The following is an 18,128-nucleotide window of genomic DNA, read 5'->3' as shown; positions in this document are numbered from 1 at the left end:
ACTCACTCCAACCGTGCTTCTCAGAGATGGATGGAAGCTGAGACTCAGAAAGGTAAAGCCACTTGTCCAAGCCATGCAGTTTCAACTGGCAGGGAGGACTCAAGCACCAGTGCTGTTTCGCTGAATGACTTCTCCGTGGGGCACTACTGACATTTCGTGTAGGGTTGCCCCACACAGGGCAGGAAGTTTAGCTGGCTACGAGTACACTCAGTCATGGCAACAGCCAAGAACTGCCCAGGCTGCCTGGGAATGTATCAGGAGCCCACTCAGTTTTTTTTGTTTAAAAAAAGGGTTTTTTTAACAAAACTTTATTTTTATTAAAGGCAAATTTTTTAGATATTTGCAATGAAAACAGCCAGCAGGTCTCAAGAGAAAGGTTCTACATGTCATAATGGGAAGAAGTACAGCAACACTATTTTAACACCTTTCATAACAGACATTCAATACCTTTATTGTGGAGGAAAAGATGAGCACAATGTAACATTTGCAAAAGCACTCCTCTGAAAAGGCCAGTTTGGTCCTTGGAGGTCAACCTCCCAAGGCAGCCGTGGGCAAACTACGGCCCGCGGGCCGGATCCGACCCGTTTGAAATGAATAAAACTAAAAAAAAAAAAAAAAAAAAAAAAAAAAGACCATACCCTTTTATGTAATGATGTTTATTTTGAATTTATATTAGTTCACACAAACACTCCATCCATGCTTTTGTTCCGGCCCTCCGGTCCGGTTTAAGAACCCACTGTGGCCCTCGAGTCAAAAAGTTTGCCCACCCCTGTTCCAAGGCATTCCCATTACACAGGCAGGAAGCAGAGCAAGCCCTCGAGAAAAAAAGCAAAAATGCCAAATCTTCTCCAACCACAATTACTTTTAATCTACGAAACAGGATTCTCTACAAGGCAGGCCGTTTCAGAGGGCGGCATGTACCAGGGGCATGCTCTGCCGTCCGGGACTGCAATCAGAGGGAAGCGGGCCTGCTATTTTCCCAGAATTGAAGAAGTACCATCATTAAGACAGGGGGGAGAAGGGCTTGTACCCACCCATCAGGGACAGGGCAGGGGGGAGCGCGGTCTCACAGCTGGAGAACCTGGGGACGCTGCTGGGGGAGCCAAGATGCGCTCTAGCAGGCGCGTGATCCCTCTTCCCCGAACACTGCTGTTTGGGCCTGAAAGCTTCACCCCAGAAGGGGAGTCACCAATGGGCGTGTTTGATCTTGGTTCCTGATTAGAATAGTTGAAATGAGAGAATCCTGAGCTCTCAAACCTTAGCTTCTGGTACTGCCCTGCATCTAATATGACCATTTTGGGTGTCACCCTGTTGCTGGCCTCGTCATCCTGCAAGGGCACGTGGGCCCCTGTGAGCTGGATTCCAAAGAGCGTGGCCAGAGAATTGCTGATGCCGTACGCAATTTTCTTGCAAACAGCTAAAGCGCAGAAGAGAATGTCATTTTCCTTGTGCCACTTGCACCTTGTGTTGCTAGAATAATCCCCCATGGCCACGTCGAGGAGGCTCCGAACCCAGGTCTTGGAGGGCTCCTTGAGGAACTTTTGCTGGTAGATCCCCACTACAAGATCCTTGACAGTGAGAAGTTCCAGATTTTGCCTGATTTCCGACCCCTTCTCCATGTGCTTCAGGCACCAGTTGACTCTGGCTCGATCGTCAGACTTGATGTAGATAGGTGGCCACTTCCCTGGGTTCGGATGAATGAGCCTATAAAGGTTTTGTAGCACAGTTGCTTGGTCACATCCAAATTCAAAGTTTGAAATAGGAATCTTGTGACTCGAATCACTTGCAGCCTGACAATGTGATTCCAAACCCCACCCCTGCAGGAGGCCACTTCTGCCTCTGGACAGGGCCCACCACAGCACACTGACCAAGTCTGGTCCCTTTCAGCAGACCCAGGGCGCGACACAGAGACCGCTTAATAAATATGTGACCAAGGAATGGAAGGAGGGAAGGAAGAAAGGGAAGGAGGGAGGGAAGGGAGGAAGGAAGGAAAGAAGGAAGGAAAGAAGGAACTGAAGCCAAACAGGACTGGTTACAAACCCCAACACTACCATTGACTGGCTTTACGGTATTGAGCAAATTGCTTAACACTTCTGTGCCTCAGTTTCCTTGTCTAGAAAATGGGGACAGTATTAGTAACATCTTTAGAGGGTTGTTAAGAGTATTAAATGGGTTAATTCTTGTGAAATGCTTAGGACATTGACTGATATTTCAAGAGCACTGTTTGTTAAATAACTGAGCCAATGAATGAATGACTTTACACACACACACACACTCACACACACACACACACACACACAGTTTTCTGTTTACAAAAACTTTCATATTTGTTATCTTCCTTGACTGTCCCCCTTACCCTGTAAGAGCACATTATGCACACTTTACACTTGAAGAAACTCACTCAAGAGGTGAGGTCACTTGGCTAAGGTTTCCTGGTTGTTCAACTGCAGCCCCAGAATTCTGTCTTCTCTGCGTTTTCCTTCCCCTACAAACACAGATTCTTAAGCCAAGAATGAACGAGGGCTCGGAGCTGCAGGGATTCCTACGTCTCAGAGTTCCTGCACAGGGAGGGGCTTTCCAGTCTCCACTCTGTCCAACCTGAGCTCTCATGGGGCTGCCCAGTGCTGTGGTGTGTGTGTGCGTGTATGTGATTCACCAATGGGTTTGGGAGGGAGGAGGCCCAGCCATGTGGCCAGGACCACAGGACCACAAGAAAGAACTGGGTGGTGAGTGAAGGCTGGTGAGCTGTCTGCCCACAGGTTCCCACTCTTTGCGGAGAGGAGCACGATCTCTGTGGTCACTCCAAAGCCTCCACACCTGTACTCCTCCCCCAAGCCACCCTCAGGACAGGAACTGGGCGTCTCCTTGGGGCACCTAGCACCCAGCGCACAGGAGTTGTGGGGAGCCGCTACAGTGTTTCGGACAGGTTCAAGCCTTGGACTGATGAGAGGGCACAGTCCTCTCATTGCCACGTGCAAGTCCCAGCTTGGAGGGCAGGGCCCTCCCAGCACAATTATAGCCAACAGCTGTACTTGAAAGCGTGAACCTATGGTCCAAACACGTGGCCCCACGTGCCTGAGTGATGTGGGCTTGATAGAGTTCAGGTGCATGTAGTTGAGTAGGATTGAAACCCATGAGGATGTTGTAAACATCTTGATCACGCCCTTACTTTGCCTCGTGGAATCTGCTATAAAATAAAGACACGGCTTGTGGGCACTGGCGCTGTCTCTCAGAGAAGCAGCGTCCCACCGAGACCCAGCTTTCATTCCCTTGTCTGTCTTTTCTAAGCCTTTCAGCCGCCCCCACTCAGGTTCACCCATGGCCGTGCTGGTGCAGCACAAGGAGTGACCGCCCTACTCTGTGATTCCTTTCAATTCCGCTCCATCCATCCTACAAAGATGCATGAGATGGCATCTTGGCCAACCTCTAGCTGGGATGCTGAAGACGTGTGCTCTCAGAGAGCTCTCAGACAAGGGGGTGAGCCTCAGAGGAACAGAGACAGAGGATGGGGAAGGGCAGAGCGCTGGGAGTGCACACGTGAGCATATACATACATGTGATGAAATTCTGGTATTCCCCTCCTCCCATGCCAAGATGCAGATCACAGCTATAGTGAGCTTCCACACCACAGATGTATAGGGTAAAAAGATGGAGAAACACTGAACTAGATAATTTATATCCCAAACCCAGACTCACAGATCTGCCGGGATGTCAGCCTTGGATATCTCCCCTCATCAGCTCTCTCCCCATTGGTATCTCACTCCGCCTTTTTTTCCCCTGGCAGCATAATCTAAATTATGCTGGATCTGGACTCCTCCTTACACCTGTCTACTTGGAATCTTTAAACTTTCTTATACAGGCAAACCCAACCTAATTCAACTCAATTCAGTCCACCTCAATTATCCTAAATTCAACTCAAATCAACCCAGCTCGACTTCTTTCCACTCAATCCACCCAAATCAATGAAACTCCACTCCACTCAACCGAACCTAACCCATTTTGACACAACCCAACTTGGCTTAACTCTACTAAATTCATGGCAAGCCAGCTCAACTCAGCTCCACCCAAATCCAACTCCATTCTATCCAACCAAACCCACCCCAATATGAAATAACACAATTCTATTCCACTCCACCCAAACCAAACCAACGACACTTAACCTAACTCAACTGATCCCATGTCTACCTGGCTCGGCTCTCCTTTTATATCTCCTCCTTCCTTCCAACACTAAATACCTGCCTCTCAACCCTCCCCCCACTACCAGATTCCCCATTATTCCTTAAATAGTGAGACAGGGGGTCAATGCCTGATCTAAAGAAAGATGAGGACTGACATACCTTGATGTGGGGTTGGGAGGATGAAGAGATAAACCAAAGAAATTATATGCATAGTCCATGGACACAGGCAATAAGATAGTGAAGATCTTGGGGGGGGGGGGACGTGGACGTTAGAGGCTAGGACGAGGGGAGTAAATGGTGGTGAATGGGAATATCTGCAATACTATCAACAATAAAAATATATTTTTTTAAGGAAAAAGGACATTTTTCTTTGGGCTTCCCATCTCCTTGCTCTTTTTAATCACATCCCCCTGCAGGCAATAACCTTCATTCCTCTCTGATGCCCCACCATTTACCCCTACACTTTAATGAAACTCCACGGCCATGAAGCCTCAGAGATGCCAAGCCTATGTGGGTTCTCACATCTGTACCCACTACTCCAGGGAGGTGAGGTCTGGAGGACATTTAGGTTAGGGGCAGGGAGGGTATTATATAACGGGCAGAAGAATCACCTTGCAGACAAAAGCAAGATCTGGCTTGACCCAACCCCACCCTCAGGGAACAGAACACTGTTCCTGGCTATTTTTCTACTTTATGGCTCTGCCCTATCCCTACCTTTATCTCTGTCTGGTCTCTGATCTCTGTCTCTGCCATTATCTCTGCCTCAGTCTTGGGGGAGGGCCCTGTCTCTTCATCTCTGGGACGCTCTCTTCCTCTTTCACTGTCTCTGTGTTGCTATCTGTGTCCCTCTTGCTGACTGCGTTCCTCTCCATCTCAGTCTCTACTTCTGGCACAATCTGCTTCATGTTCCACGTTCTGGCTGGGAGTTATTGCTCCCGAACAGAGAGGCCTCCATCCTTCACCCCCTAAACCTCTTCCCTATCAAGGGAGCAATAGCCACCCAGGCCACCTGAGCCCAGGAGCGAAAACTGCTGCCCCCATCGGAAATCAGAATACAATGGAGCTGGAAGGGAATTCAGGCCAATCTTCTCATTTTACGGGTGGGGAAAGAGTCCCAGGGACTGCAGGGGACTCTCCCCGGCCATTCAGAGTTAGTGGCGAGAGAAGGAGGCTGCCTGAGGTGGAGGCCCTGGACTCTGACCCCAGGGAAGGAAGGACTGACTGGGAGGGATGTGGAAGAACCAAGCGTCCACCCCCAAAGGTCACCTCCATGATCAAGGGAGGCCTGCCTTGCACACCATCACAGAGCAGTGCCTCCCCTAACTCCCACTCCCCCTGATAGTAAAATGTATTTTCTGGGGGTCAGGGAAGAAAGGAGACAAGAAGCATCCTGGGTGCCCCTTTGGTGAGGGTCATTCATCTCTCACCCTGACCTTCTCACCGCTTGGAGTCAGGACCCAGTGTGTAGTGATTCTAAGAGCCAAGGGGAAGCCCACCTAGTCCAGGGGGAGGAGGAAGCCAGGGTGGGAATCCTGAAACAGAGCTGGGTGCCTGACGGGCAGGGCTGGCAGTTCAGCCAGACTGAAGCCAGAATCCAGCCCTGGAGCCCTTGGCCTCTGGCTCCCTGCCCAGCCAGGCACAGCCCCCAAGACTCTCCTGGTGTTGGTCAGGCTGAACCCTGATGGGCGAGGGCGGGGCGAGGACTGCATTCCTCCCCGGATCCACCCACCACCAGCTCCAGGTTTATCTGGGCTCCAGCAGAAACCAGTGCCCAAAAGGGCCTGGGCCAGAGCAAGGCCAGGGGAAAGGCCCTTCTCCAGCCAGAAGTGAGGGCCCAGCTCTCTCCTAAGCCAGGACTCCCTGCCGGTCTAACTGGGCTGAAGATGCCTCTCTCAGCAGCTCAGGTTCCTAGGAAGACACTGGCCTGGGCCTGTCTCAGCAGCTCAGGTTCCTGGGAAGACACTGGCCTGGGCCTCTCTCATAACTCTAGGATGTCTGAAAATAGAAAAGGAGAAGAAAAGGCTGGAGGGGAGGGGGGTGGGGGTGGCAGGGGAGAGCAGAGGAGAAGCTGGGAGAGGCGGGGGGGGGGGGGGGGGAGGAGGGGAACTAGATTCTATCTAGACCCATGGACAGGGGCCACCAGGGCCAGTCCTGACCTGACCTCCAGTACCCTCACGCCACTTCTCTAAGCCCCCTGCTTCCTGACTCTCTGCAGAAGGGGCTCACATCACTGGGCCCAAACCTCCACTGAACAGACCAGGAGACTGCAGCCCAGAGAGGGAAGGAGTTTGCCCAAGGACACAAGGCAGAGAAACAGCCTGAATCCGGGGCTCCTGGCCTTTGATGGGCCCTTCCCCAGCAGGCTCTCGGGGCAGAGTGCTCTCCCCTTACGCCCAAGAGGCCAAATTCTCACCCCACGACTCGGGAGTGCCCTGCTCCTCAGAACCAACAGCTCAGCCAGAGTCCCAGCTCCCTCCAGAGGCCCTCCTTCCCTCTTCCTGCTGCTCCCCGCTGACCTCAGCTCTTCCTTCTCCTTTCCCCAGCACCCCTCTCCCCACCCCTACCCTGGGCCCAGCAGAGCTGGGGGTAGACAAGGAGGAGGGATCTGAGCCCTGCTTCCACCCCTCTCAGCGCCTCCCTGGACCTCAAGACAGGCCAGGTCGCTGCCCCTGTGTCATATCTCACAGGACTGGCCTCGTTCACACCCGCCACCAGGCAGTCATTCCTGAAAGGTCCTGACACATGAAACTGAAGTCTGCTTCCCTGGCTTCGCCTCGCTTCCTCTGAGGGATGGCAATGGCCCCTCAGAGGTGGGCCGGCTGCGGTCACCTTCATGACTGCTTCAGGAGGCTAGATTCCTCCAGGAGGCCCGGCCCTGCCTCTGCCCTTCTAGCTGTGGGCCCTAGGAACTCTGCCCTGTAGAGCTCTTCCTTTGGCCGACCTGCGTCTTATCCTTTCCCCCTGCTGACCCATAACCGTCCGTGTAAGAGTTTCGTTGAGTTTTGAGAATCTTTCCAGCAAATTGCCAGACCTGAGGGCCATTTGGGGGCACCTCCTGAACTTTCGGTTGGTGTCAGGAGGGAGGGCAGCTTCACGGGCAGACTGTGCCCTCAAGCTTGTCATGGGCCTAACTTACAGCAGCTGCTTCCCTGATCATTCATTTAATCCTCACAATAGCCCCAGGTTGCCTGGCCTACGTCACACAGTTGGCAAGCCACAGAGGTGCGATTTGAAAGCACGTATCCGTGCACTGGAGTCTGTGCCTGTAGCCACTGCACATACTGCCCACCTGGGGGCGGCAGAGAGGTGGGACTGGCGGCTTTGCCCGGAACATTTCCCAGAGGGATTTCCTTGCAAAGAGGCTGTCCTGAGGTCAATGAGGATCCATTGATGGTTTCAGCGGAGAGTGGCATGCACAGCGGAGGGCTTTAGCAAGGTCCCTCTGGATGCAAATACAGACTGGACTGCAGACAGGCCCAAGTGGGGAGAAGACCAAATGCGAGGCTACTGCAGCGGAGCAGGTGAGGACGATGGCAGCCGGACCTGAGCCGTGGTCTTGGGGATGGAGAGCTCTGGACATGCTCCAGGTCTGCCTAAAAGGTAGACTTGACAGGACTTAGGGACAGACTGGAGTTAGGGCAGAAGGGGGCAGGAGGAGCTGAGGGTAACACCCAGACTTCCAGATTAGACCATTAGAATACTAAGGCAGGGAAGACAGAAGGAAGAACCGATTTGGGGTGGACTATACCATCATTAATGATCCCAGAGTTCCACAGGGTCAACGGCCCAGAACAGGGCCACCCCCACGCCGCAGGCGTAGAACTAGTGTTCTAGTTCCAGAGCAGAGGCGGCATCCTCACCTACCTCACAGTGGCCACCAGGTGGCAGCACAGGCCGCCCTTTTCCAGGAAGGCTGGCTGGAGGAAGGAGAAGGCTCTCAGCTGGGCATGCAGACCCACTAGGAAAGTCTCACCCAGGGACCTGTGACTGAGTTCCTGCAGCTACAGCGTCAAAAGAGCCCTGATCTAGGAGACAGGAGTCCTGGGTTCTAAGTATTGCCTGTGACCGGGAGCCAGCTCCTGCCGCTCTCTCAGGCTCCGGTTTCTCCCGGTAGAGTGCGAGCCTTGCAAGGGAGCCAGAAGCTGACAGAGGAACTTTTAACCCCTTCTCTGGCTTTTCACCCCATCACCCCATGGCTTTCACACACATTTGTAGAAGCAACATTTATTTTTATTATTATTAATTTCAGAGAGAGGAAAAGAGAGAGAAACATCATTGGTAGCCTGATGCATACACACCGGGATGGAACCCAAACATGGGTGTGTGCCCTGACGAGGAATCAAACCCACCACCTTTAGGGATGATGCTCCAACCAAACGAGCCACACCGGCCAGGCCGAGGTAACATCTTCTTTTACAAACAAAATCCTATGTCCCCCACCTCCACCCCATATATAAAACAGACAAAATGTACGTGAATCTGCTCTAGTCTTGGGGGTTGGGGCCCTCCCAAGCCGACACAAAGGATAAAGGCCAGACCCCTCACCCCGGCATTCGAGGCCCTTCACTCTCTGCCTCTCCAGTGCCATCGCCCACCCTCCAACCCCCACTCTCCCATCCACACCACACTCTCCCCTGCTTCTCTGTCTCTGCCTGTGCTGGACTTTCCCTTGGGGCGGCCCTTCCCTCCCCACTCCTGCTTCAAAGCCTCCTCATCCCTTAATCAGGTCTTTTGTCACCTGCCCCAAGAAGCCTTCTCCAAAGCCCCGATGGAGAGAGTCATCCCTCCCCCACACGGTCCCACCCCTCAGTCACCAGCCCCTGCTGTGGTCAGGCACTCCCAACAAGACAACAGCACTTCCTCCGGCTCTGCACACCTCACGTTCTACATGTGCCTCCCACATCTCTCCCTCCTGCTCCTGAGCGTCTCCAGGGGGGCCAGGCCCGACTGCCCCGTGCTGAGTGTGTCCACGCCTCCCCCAGCCGCACGGGCAGATCGCCCACCTTCCCTGGGCCTCGGCTTCCCCTCTGTGGAATGGGGGCTGCTGTCATCTAAGCAGCACTGTGTGCAGGGTCAGGACTCGCTACATAATTCGCGGGCCCGATGAAAATGTGCCATCCCTTGTTGCAAATTATTTTTAAATTTCAGAACAATGACAGGGCATTAGACCAGGCATAGGTTGCACACCCATGGAGCCACCCATGAAGTTCCTGCACACACGAGGGGCCTGAAATCCAGCCAGCCTGCACCTGGGGCTTTGTCCACTGCGGAGAGCGGCTACGGTGTTTGGACAGGTTATGGTCCGAACCTGTGGTCCCACGTGGCTAAGTGATATCAGCCGCGGAGCTGCCGGAGGTGCAGCAAGGAAACAAAGCTTGATCAGGTGCAAGTAATTGAGTAGATTCAAAACCCACGAGAATGAGAACGTTGTAAACATCTTGACCACGCCCTTATTTTGCCTCCTGAAATCTGGCTATAAAATAAAGACTCGGCTTGCAGGCCGTGACGCTGTCTCTCCATCAGAAAGCAGCTAGACCTAGCTTTCATCCTCTTGTCTGTCTTTTCTCAATCCTTCACTGCCCCCTCTCAGGTTCACCCGTGGCTGTGCTGGCGCGGCACAGTCCACCAAGAAGACAGTCACCTTTCTCTTTACTCAAGGGCACTTTCTGCCGGGTCTGCAGGGGTCCAGCGAGCTGCATTTGTCCAGTAGGGAGTGCCTTTTTCTTAAGTCACATGAAGGTGCCGGCTTGGCCAACACCCTGCCCACCTTCTCTGAGATGCCCTGGCACGTGAACTGTGCTCCCAGACTGCTTGTTGCATGAGGAAAGGGAGCCAGAAACTGGACACAAGAAATTGGAGAGAAGGGATCAGGGCACAAGCCTAGAACTCAACTGTGGCCTATTAATGTCCGGTAAACAAATGACTAAAGCGAACGCCTAAGACCAGGCATCTGGGAAATGACATTGGGGAATTACAGAACTAAAAGAGACTGAGAAATCATCAAATCCAGGGTTTTCAAATGATGTTCTTCAAAGCTGTAGGGACCTGCAAAGGTGTGTCAGGGCAACAGGGGGCAACATGGGAAAAGCCAGGCATCCGGATCGGGCCCTCCCCCCCACCCCCCCGCCACCTTCGCTCTCATCTGTCTCATATACTGGGCTTCTCATGTAAGCTTCTGTCTGAAGAACAGTTCTGCTGGCTTAGGAAGAGCGAGAGGTGCCCACAGCCACACAGTACCGGCTGGGGAGACAAGGCAAAGAGGGATCAGGGATGTGAGGCCAGAGTCAGCCTGCGGCTCCTCGATGAGACCCTGAGCCAAAAAAATACAGGAGCATCAGAAGAGTGAGCATCATAAACTGGAATTTTATTCCAGAAATGTGAAATCAAGGCGGAGGAAGCAAGATAAATCAGAGCAGGGGTCCTCAAACTTTTTAAACAGGGGGCCAGTTCACTGTCCCTCAGACCGTTGGAGGGCCGGACTATAGTTTAAAAAAAAAACTATGAACAAATTCCTATGCACACTGCACATATCTTATTTTGAAGTCCAAAAAAAGGGGGGGGAACAAATACAATATTTGTATTTGCATGTGGTCCGCGGGCCGTAGTTTTAGGACCCCTGAACCAGAGGGTGGAGATCAAGGATGGCAAACCTCAGCTCAGAGCAGAGATTCACAGTCAAGTTTCACATTCAGAGGCCAAAGGTGGGGACCCACGCACGGCTTTGTTCACTCGGTCAGTATTTACTGAGCACCTACAGTGTTCCAGACACAGTTCTAGGCTCCACAAATAGAGCAGTGAACAAGACAAAGCCTCACAGGGCTCAGATTCTTGAGGGGAGAGTGGGAATGTCAAGACATAAACACTATTATAAGAAAAAGGAATCAACAGCTGAACCAGCTAGAGATACGTCACGTGAAGAAAATGAAACAGAGGGAGAGGGCGAGACTGCCAGTAGGTGGGCTAGTTCATATAGGGTGGTCAGGGAGGGCCTCCCTGAGGAGGTGACATTTGAGCTGAGCTCTGAATGAGATGGGGCCCGCTGCTGCCCCAGCTGACAGGAGGCTGTGGAGTTGCCTGGCTGGAGAGCCTGCAGATCCACACTGCACAGTTGGGCGGGCTGGGCAGGAAGTCTGGCCCCCTGTAACCGTATCCCCAGGAAAGAGGAAGCCAGGAAGGCGCTTTCAGCAGTCGTATTCATCAAGGCCATTGCGCTAACCCCCAAGCAGCACCAGAGGCTCCTCAGAGCCCCCGTCCACCTTCAGCCGCCTGGGAGAAGGCAGCAAGGGAGGGAGGGCGGCCGAGAGTGGGCCCTGGATTCCCTTCCAGACAATAAATGCTTCCAGGTTCCTGGGGAGCATGCCATGGGTCACAGCCGCATCTGATCTCAATTACCCCCGGTGTAGGGTTCCCGGGCTGGGCGGGGGCAGGGGTGGAGGGAAGGCCATTCTCTATAATCAGAATATCCTGGCCCAGCGAAGGGAAGGCACCCCAGGACAGGTCCCTCACCTTATAGGACTCAATGGAGGGGTTCTCTCTAGGGGGAGAGGTCTGACTGTGGGTGCAGGGCCACTGCTTCATAGCCTTTTGCTGTGTGACTTGGTGCAAGTCACTTAACCTCTCTGGGCCTCTGTAGAAATGGCGAAAATGCTGCCTTTTCCTTCTCAAGGAGTCAAGAGTATCCAAGCCTGGAGAACAAAGCTCAGTGCTGTGGGCAGGGCTGGGCTGGGCTTGCTAATCCCTTACTTTTCCTGCCTTGATTAGATCTTAATCCTCGTGTAAGTACATCCCCACCCAAAGTTAAGGTGCCAGAGTTGTCAGAACTAACATCCCCTAAAGCAGACCCAGGAGAAGACCTTCTTGCCGCACCCCACCCCACTCCCCAACCTGCTTGGGCCGGACACTTTACCTCTCTGGGCCTCAGTTTACCCACGCCCACCTCCAGAGGTAACAGGGTAGAGCTGGTTTGAAAAGATACAGATCAGTAACCATGTTCGTTTGATCTATTTTACAACCAACAACCACAAAAATGGCCGTATTTCTAAGCTCAGGGAGGAAGCCCGGATGTGTAAAGTGTCTGCAGGATACAGTCTGTGCTTGAGGACCTTGGGCAAGTGTTTCCTCTCCAGACCTCAGTGTCCCCATCCCTACGGTGCCTGCAGACCGAGTTCCCCCGCAAAGTGTAGGTCCCCGTCCTGGGCAGCCCGTTCGCACAAAGGGGTGCCAGCTGGAGCGGTTCCTTTGGTCGGTAGGAGGGTTCCCCCTGCAGCCTGGATCTCTGTGCGCTTTTCTCCTGCAGGGACTGAGGGAGGCGCCCAGTGAGGTTTCAGTGGGACAAGCTGGAGTGGGGGGCAGAGGGAGGTGGGGGGGCGGCGGGGGACTCGCTCAGGGGGCTTCCACGCGCTTGTTTCATTTTCACGTGAGGACGCAGCTCGGGCGGCGGCGGGCCAGGACTCGAACCCGGGCCTCGCGGGCCGCAGGGCGGGGCGCGTCCCACCTTCCCGGGCGGGCGGAGCGGATGCCGGGGTCAGCGGAGCGCGGGGCCGCGCTTCCTCGGGCGCCCAGGCCGCGGGAGATCGGCCGCTGCGCGGGCGCTGCTTTCTCCTTTTATGTCCGCGCGGGGCCGGGAACTCCCTGCCCGGGGCCGCGGCCCGCGAACAATGCGCCGCTTCCTGCCGCCCGGCGGGCCGGCCCCGCTCCAGCTCCCGCTCCCCGCCCTGGGCCGCCGGGAAATGGGCCGGAGCCCGGCCGCCCGCGCCGGTACACCGGGTCGCGCCCCGGGAGACCGCAGGGGCGGGGAGGGGCCTCCGTCCGACCCCGGGCCACGGGCAGGGGCGGAGGTGACCCAGCGCTGGCCTGGCGGCAGCTGGTGCACGTCTGTCGCTTACACGTGCACAGAGCGCTCCGTTTAAGTGCGTGTGTACGTGCGCCCAGCCCGCCACCCTGGTGGTCACACTGCCCTGGGGCTCAGCCACCTGGCTGAGCTGTGCGCCTGTCCCAGCGCCTGCCCGCATCGGCCCCTGCAGCTGCATTGCAGGCGCGCAGACGTCCACTTGTCGACGCCACAGATGGTGCGTGGGCATCTCTAAGGTGCCGGGTCCTGTGCTGGGGGATCCCGCCGTGAACAAACCTGAGATAAGTCCTTGGTTCCCTGAACTTACATTCTAGGGAGAAAGCAATGAACATCATAAACAACTGAATGGTATAGTATATTTAAAAGGGATAGTATTTTTCGGGGAGAGAAAATAAAGAAGGGCCTGGCATGGGAAACTGGGTCTGTTCTCAATAGGGTGGTTATGGGTATTTTAACTGAGAAGGCGACATTTAAGCAGAGGCATAGAACATGAATGGCAAAATATATACATCTAAAAGAGACTACAGTCTGCCCTCAAGTGCGTGCATTACACAAACACAGCGTGTCTGTTGGAGTGCCTCTCTTTCTACCTGTGCATAAGCACTTTGCATACATGTGCCCATGCCAGACCACATACAATGCATTGCATACGGGTGGTATGTATATCTGTGCATATACACTCTGTGCATATCTATATCTGTTTGTGTCACCTCTGTGCACACACAAATGTGCACATTTGTGACCACGCCTGCAGCTCAGATATCTATGACCACCTCATTTGCATATGTTCCTCAAGGCATAAGGACAGGGCCGATGTAGGCTTATATATCACACACCTCAAGTATGCATTTTTTCTCATTTCATAAGCTACTTGTCAATTTCATAATCCACTATTTACACATCTTGTGTTCATTGTGTGAAATATATCACGTGCATATACGCAAGTACGTGTATCATAAACCTTGTTTGAATGGGTGGCATATACTATACACATCCACAAATACACCTGCCTATGGACTCTCTTACTCAGATATACTACATGCACATTTCCCACACAGTCTTGCACCTGTTTTACACATCCCATACACACGTGTTGTGTGAATAATAACATTCACAGCACTTACCACATGACAAGAGGCAGCACTAAGTGCGTTACTTGTATGGTCACGGTCAATCCTTAGGACAACCCTATGCAATAGGCACTGTCTGCTATCGTGGCAGTAAAAGCTCACCTTGCAGTCAGGTTGCCCATGTTTGGGCCCTGGCTTCACCGTCTCTAACATCTGAGAGCGTCGGCCTCCCCGCCTGTAAAGTGGGGCAATAGCCATACTTAGTACGGAGGTTATTGTGAAAAGTCAGTAAGACCATCATGCCTGAGAAGCCTAGGGAGTACAGCAATGGCGCATAGTAAGAGCTCAATGAATGCTAGCTGTGAGTCTTATTATAATCCATGTTGCAGCTGAGAAAAGTCAGGCTCAGAGAGGCTAAATGATTTGTCTGAGATCACACAGTCTAAGTGGAGGAGGCAGGCCTCGAGTTCACATAGTTCAGATCCTTGAAGCATTCCACTGCTCATGCCCCCATGTCACACAACGAGGACAAGTAACATGCGCGCGTACACACACACACACACCAGCCCGTTCCATGCCGACTCCATACACTCTTACCTTTAATACATGCGTCACATAGCTCCTATTTCATACAGATATGAATTCTCTCAGCATTTATGCAATCAGCACCTATCCACCAGACAGGTGCTGGGGGGTCAGCAGTCTGCAAGGTGGACTTGATCCCTGCTTTCATGGCACTTACAGATCAGGACACACAACTGCGAGCACACACCACATATAACCTATGTACATGCGCCCTGCTCTGTGCACTTGTCCACACACAGGTACCCTGTACATAGAGCCCATGTGCATGAGTCCCCCACACACTCCATTGCTGGTTCTGCTGCACATAATCCACGTGGACACGTGTCTTGTATCACTGACACATACCCAGAGTATCCATTAACACGTGTACCGTATCCACCTCCTGTGCACGTGTCATTCACACACGGCCTTAACCTGTGTCCACGGATCACACACACTCATGTACCTGTTCCGCTTCCTGTCCCACACAGACACCTTGGGAGGCCCAGCGGAGCCCTCCTGGGTGGGTCTGGCGGGATGGAGGTCAGAGAGGCAGGGGCTAGACCCCCATCGCACAGGAGAGAAGGTGGCCCCTGGCTTCACGGCTGGCGGCCAGGAAATTATAGTCGACACCAAACCAAAGCGGCCCCTCAGTGGACCAGGTAATCAGGCCTGTCCCGGATTCGGCCTGACAGCTTAAATGTTCTAATTCCGCTGCCAGGGGCCCAGCTCCCCCACTCCGGCCCAGTCTGGGCCTCGGCCCTTCGTCGTAATTGGACCCACGTTCTCATTACCCTGAGATTAGACAGGTCCCCTCCAGCCGGGAGGATGCCCACAGCTGCAGGGGAACCATCCCCCACACGAGCGTGTTTACCTGATTATGGAGTTTATTTTATAGCAATTGTCCAGGATTCCAGAGGCCCCCTTCACCCCACCCCCTGCTCCCCAGGCCCCAGAGGCCTCTACTAACCCTGAACAAGTGGTTTCTGCCTAATGTACTCATTCCACCTCCCCCAGGCCCTGTGATCCTGGAGGCCTCACTGGCCCCCTGCATGGACTGGGTCCCTGTTTAAAAATCACTTAAGGAATTTGGAGAGGAAAGAAGGGAAGGAGGGAGGAAGGGGAGGAGGGAGGAAGGGGAGGAGGGAGGAAGGGGAGGAGGGAGGGAGAGAACATTCCAAGAATCTTCTCCTGGGGTGCATAGGGGGGGTGGGATCTTCCTTCCAGACTTGTGTTTCATTCAACAAACACATATTCAGAACCTGAGCTAATGACAATGCCATTGACGGGTGAGGATGCTCATTCATTCAACGCCGACTGTATGCCAGGGACAGATGTGCATGTGGCTACTGCTTTCCCAGAAAGTTGCAGAGGAGACCAGCAACTTTCCCAGCATGTGATTTGTGCTTAGGTGAGAGCTGTGAAACCTACAGGAAGAAACAATTAAGAAAAGGGGGTTGGGCCCTGCTGGCGGGGCCAGTGGTTGAACATCAACCTATGAACCAGGAGGTCACGGTTCGATTGCTAGTCAGGGCACAAGCCCAGGTTTCGGGCTCAATCCCCAGTGGAGGGCGTGCAGGAAGCAGCCAATCAATGATTCCCTCTCATCATTGATGTTTCTATCTCCTCCTCTCTCTTCCTCTCTGAAATCAATAAAAATATATTAAAGAAAGAAAGAAAGAAAGAAAGAAAGAAAGAAAGAAAGAAAGAAAGAAAGAAAGAAAGAAAAGAAAAGAAGGGAGGAAGGGAGGGAAGGAGGGAGAGGCGAGGGAGGGAGGGAGGGAGAGGAGGAAGGAAGGAAGGAAGGAAGGAAGGAAGGAAGGAAGGAAGGAAGGAAGGAAGGAAGGAAAGGGGATCAGGAAGGGGAGCGTTTCAGGCAGAAGACACAGCAAGTGCACCGACCTGCAGAGAGAGCCCAGTGTATCTGAGAAACTGAAAAGAGATAGCGAAGCTAAAGTGTAGGGTGTGCAGGGCAGAGGAAGACCTGAGGCTGGAGACAGGGCTCCAGTCATGAAGGGCCTCATGTGAAATTGACTGCACATTACCCTGAGGACAGGGGAGCCATGGGAGGACCTTGAGCATTGCGCACTCACTCTGTGCCAGGCCTGGCTCTAAGTGCCTTGCGTGTACTAACTCGTTTTATCCACACGCCAGCCCCATCAGACAAATACTCCAGACCCACAAGCCCTTCTCCACAAGACTGAAGTCCTAAAAGCTTAGGTGGCCAGAAAGTTTCACCTAGGTTTGGTGTCAAATTATGTGGTGCTAAAATGACCTGAACTAAGGAGAAGCTATTTTTGGTCTTCATTTCACTCCCTGGTATGAACATTTATATGTTTTGTTGAAAAAAATTGATGAATAAATTTGATTATAAGAAATGCCCCAGAGCCCACAGCTCGGCTGTACAGTAGATGGGATTTGGGCGTTAGACTTCACAGTCAGAAAAGCTCTGAAACCATCTGCCGTCACTGGTTTTAAATAAGGGACCCTGGCTTACACTGTCATCTTTATTGTACAGATGAGGAAACTGTATAGAACTAGGTTAAGTAACATTCAAGCTCTCACAGCAAGAAGGAGTGGGGCAGCCTGGCTTCAGGGTCTGACCACCGCACACGCTCTGAAGTGGGGTTCTGCGCCTGCTCCAGGGGTACGGCGCCCTGGAAGGGAGGGGCCACATTGCTCAGAGCTGGCCCTGAACCTGGCCACGTGCTGCTCTGCTCGCTCTGACCTTCAGCTGCACCCAGCTTGTGAGCACAGCCCCCCTTTCTCAGGTGGACAAGGTCGGTGAGGCCCAAATCCTGCAGCAAGAGGGCGGCAGGGCTGGGAATGGGCCCAGGTCCGGAGTCACTGGAAACCTGTCCATCCCACTTTTCTGGGGCAAAGGAACTGGACCCCAGGAAAAAGCAGGTCCCAGTCAGGAGCCCCAGCCCAGGCTGTGGCACAGCTGAGCCATTGTGCTCCTGTGTCATCCGGGTGACGGGCCACACCCCACTGCCACCCTTACTCAGGGCCATGTCTCTGCCTCTGTGCCCAGCTCCCTCCAGGAAGCCTTCCCTGATGCATTTGTGGCAAGCTGCTCTCTTCTTGATATTTATTTGGACCTTTTCAGCGTGCCCTTCTTCACTCGCCTTCACTAACTGGAAGTCTTTTTAGGCCATTTTATTCTCATGGCATTACCCGCCTAGAAATTGGGGGAGAAGGAGCCGTCCCTTTGGAAGGAGACTGAGGACAAGCTTTGGAGACCAGCGTTCAAGTCCTGGCTGGGGCCCTGGCCAGCGTGGCTCAGTTGGTTGGAGTGTCTCCCCGTGCACCAAAAAGTACTGGGCTCAGTTCCCAGTTAGGGCACATACCCATGTTTGCCGGTTTGATTCCCGGTTGGGGCATATACAAAGGCAACCACTCTTTTTTCTCTCTCTCTTTCCCTTCCTCTCTCTCTCAAATCCAATCCTGGCTGGGGCCGATTTTA

The 18,128-nt window shown here is 53.2% G+C and overlaps 1 protein-coding gene across 1 annotated transcript; it reads right to left on the bottom strand.

Moving 5' to 3' along the window:
• Nucleotides 1–1,002: 1,002 nt before the first annotated feature.
• Nucleotides 1,003–17,676, bottom strand: LOC118667681 (protein maelstrom homolog). The gene is given in 7 exon segments (XM_036331469.1): nt 1,003–1,106; nt 1,109–1,839; nt 2,758–2,874; nt 8,042–8,094; nt 14,261–14,333; nt 15,129–15,191; nt 17,228–17,676. Coding segments are annotated over 7 exon segments (1,590 nt in total).
• Between the last annotated feature and the right edge of the window lie 452 nt (nt 17,677–18,128).

This window comes from Myotis myotis, unplaced genomic scaffold (genome assembly GCF_014108235.1).
Source record: "Myotis myotis isolate mMyoMyo1 unplaced genomic scaffold, mMyoMyo1.p scaffold_m19_p_12, whole genome shotgun sequence".
Classification (NCBI taxonomy): domain Eukaryota; kingdom Metazoa; phylum Chordata; class Mammalia; order Chiroptera; family Vespertilionidae; genus Myotis; species Myotis myotis.
The sequence above is the reverse complement of the archived record's forward strand: the minus strand, read 5'-3'. Positions and strand labels throughout refer to the sequence as shown.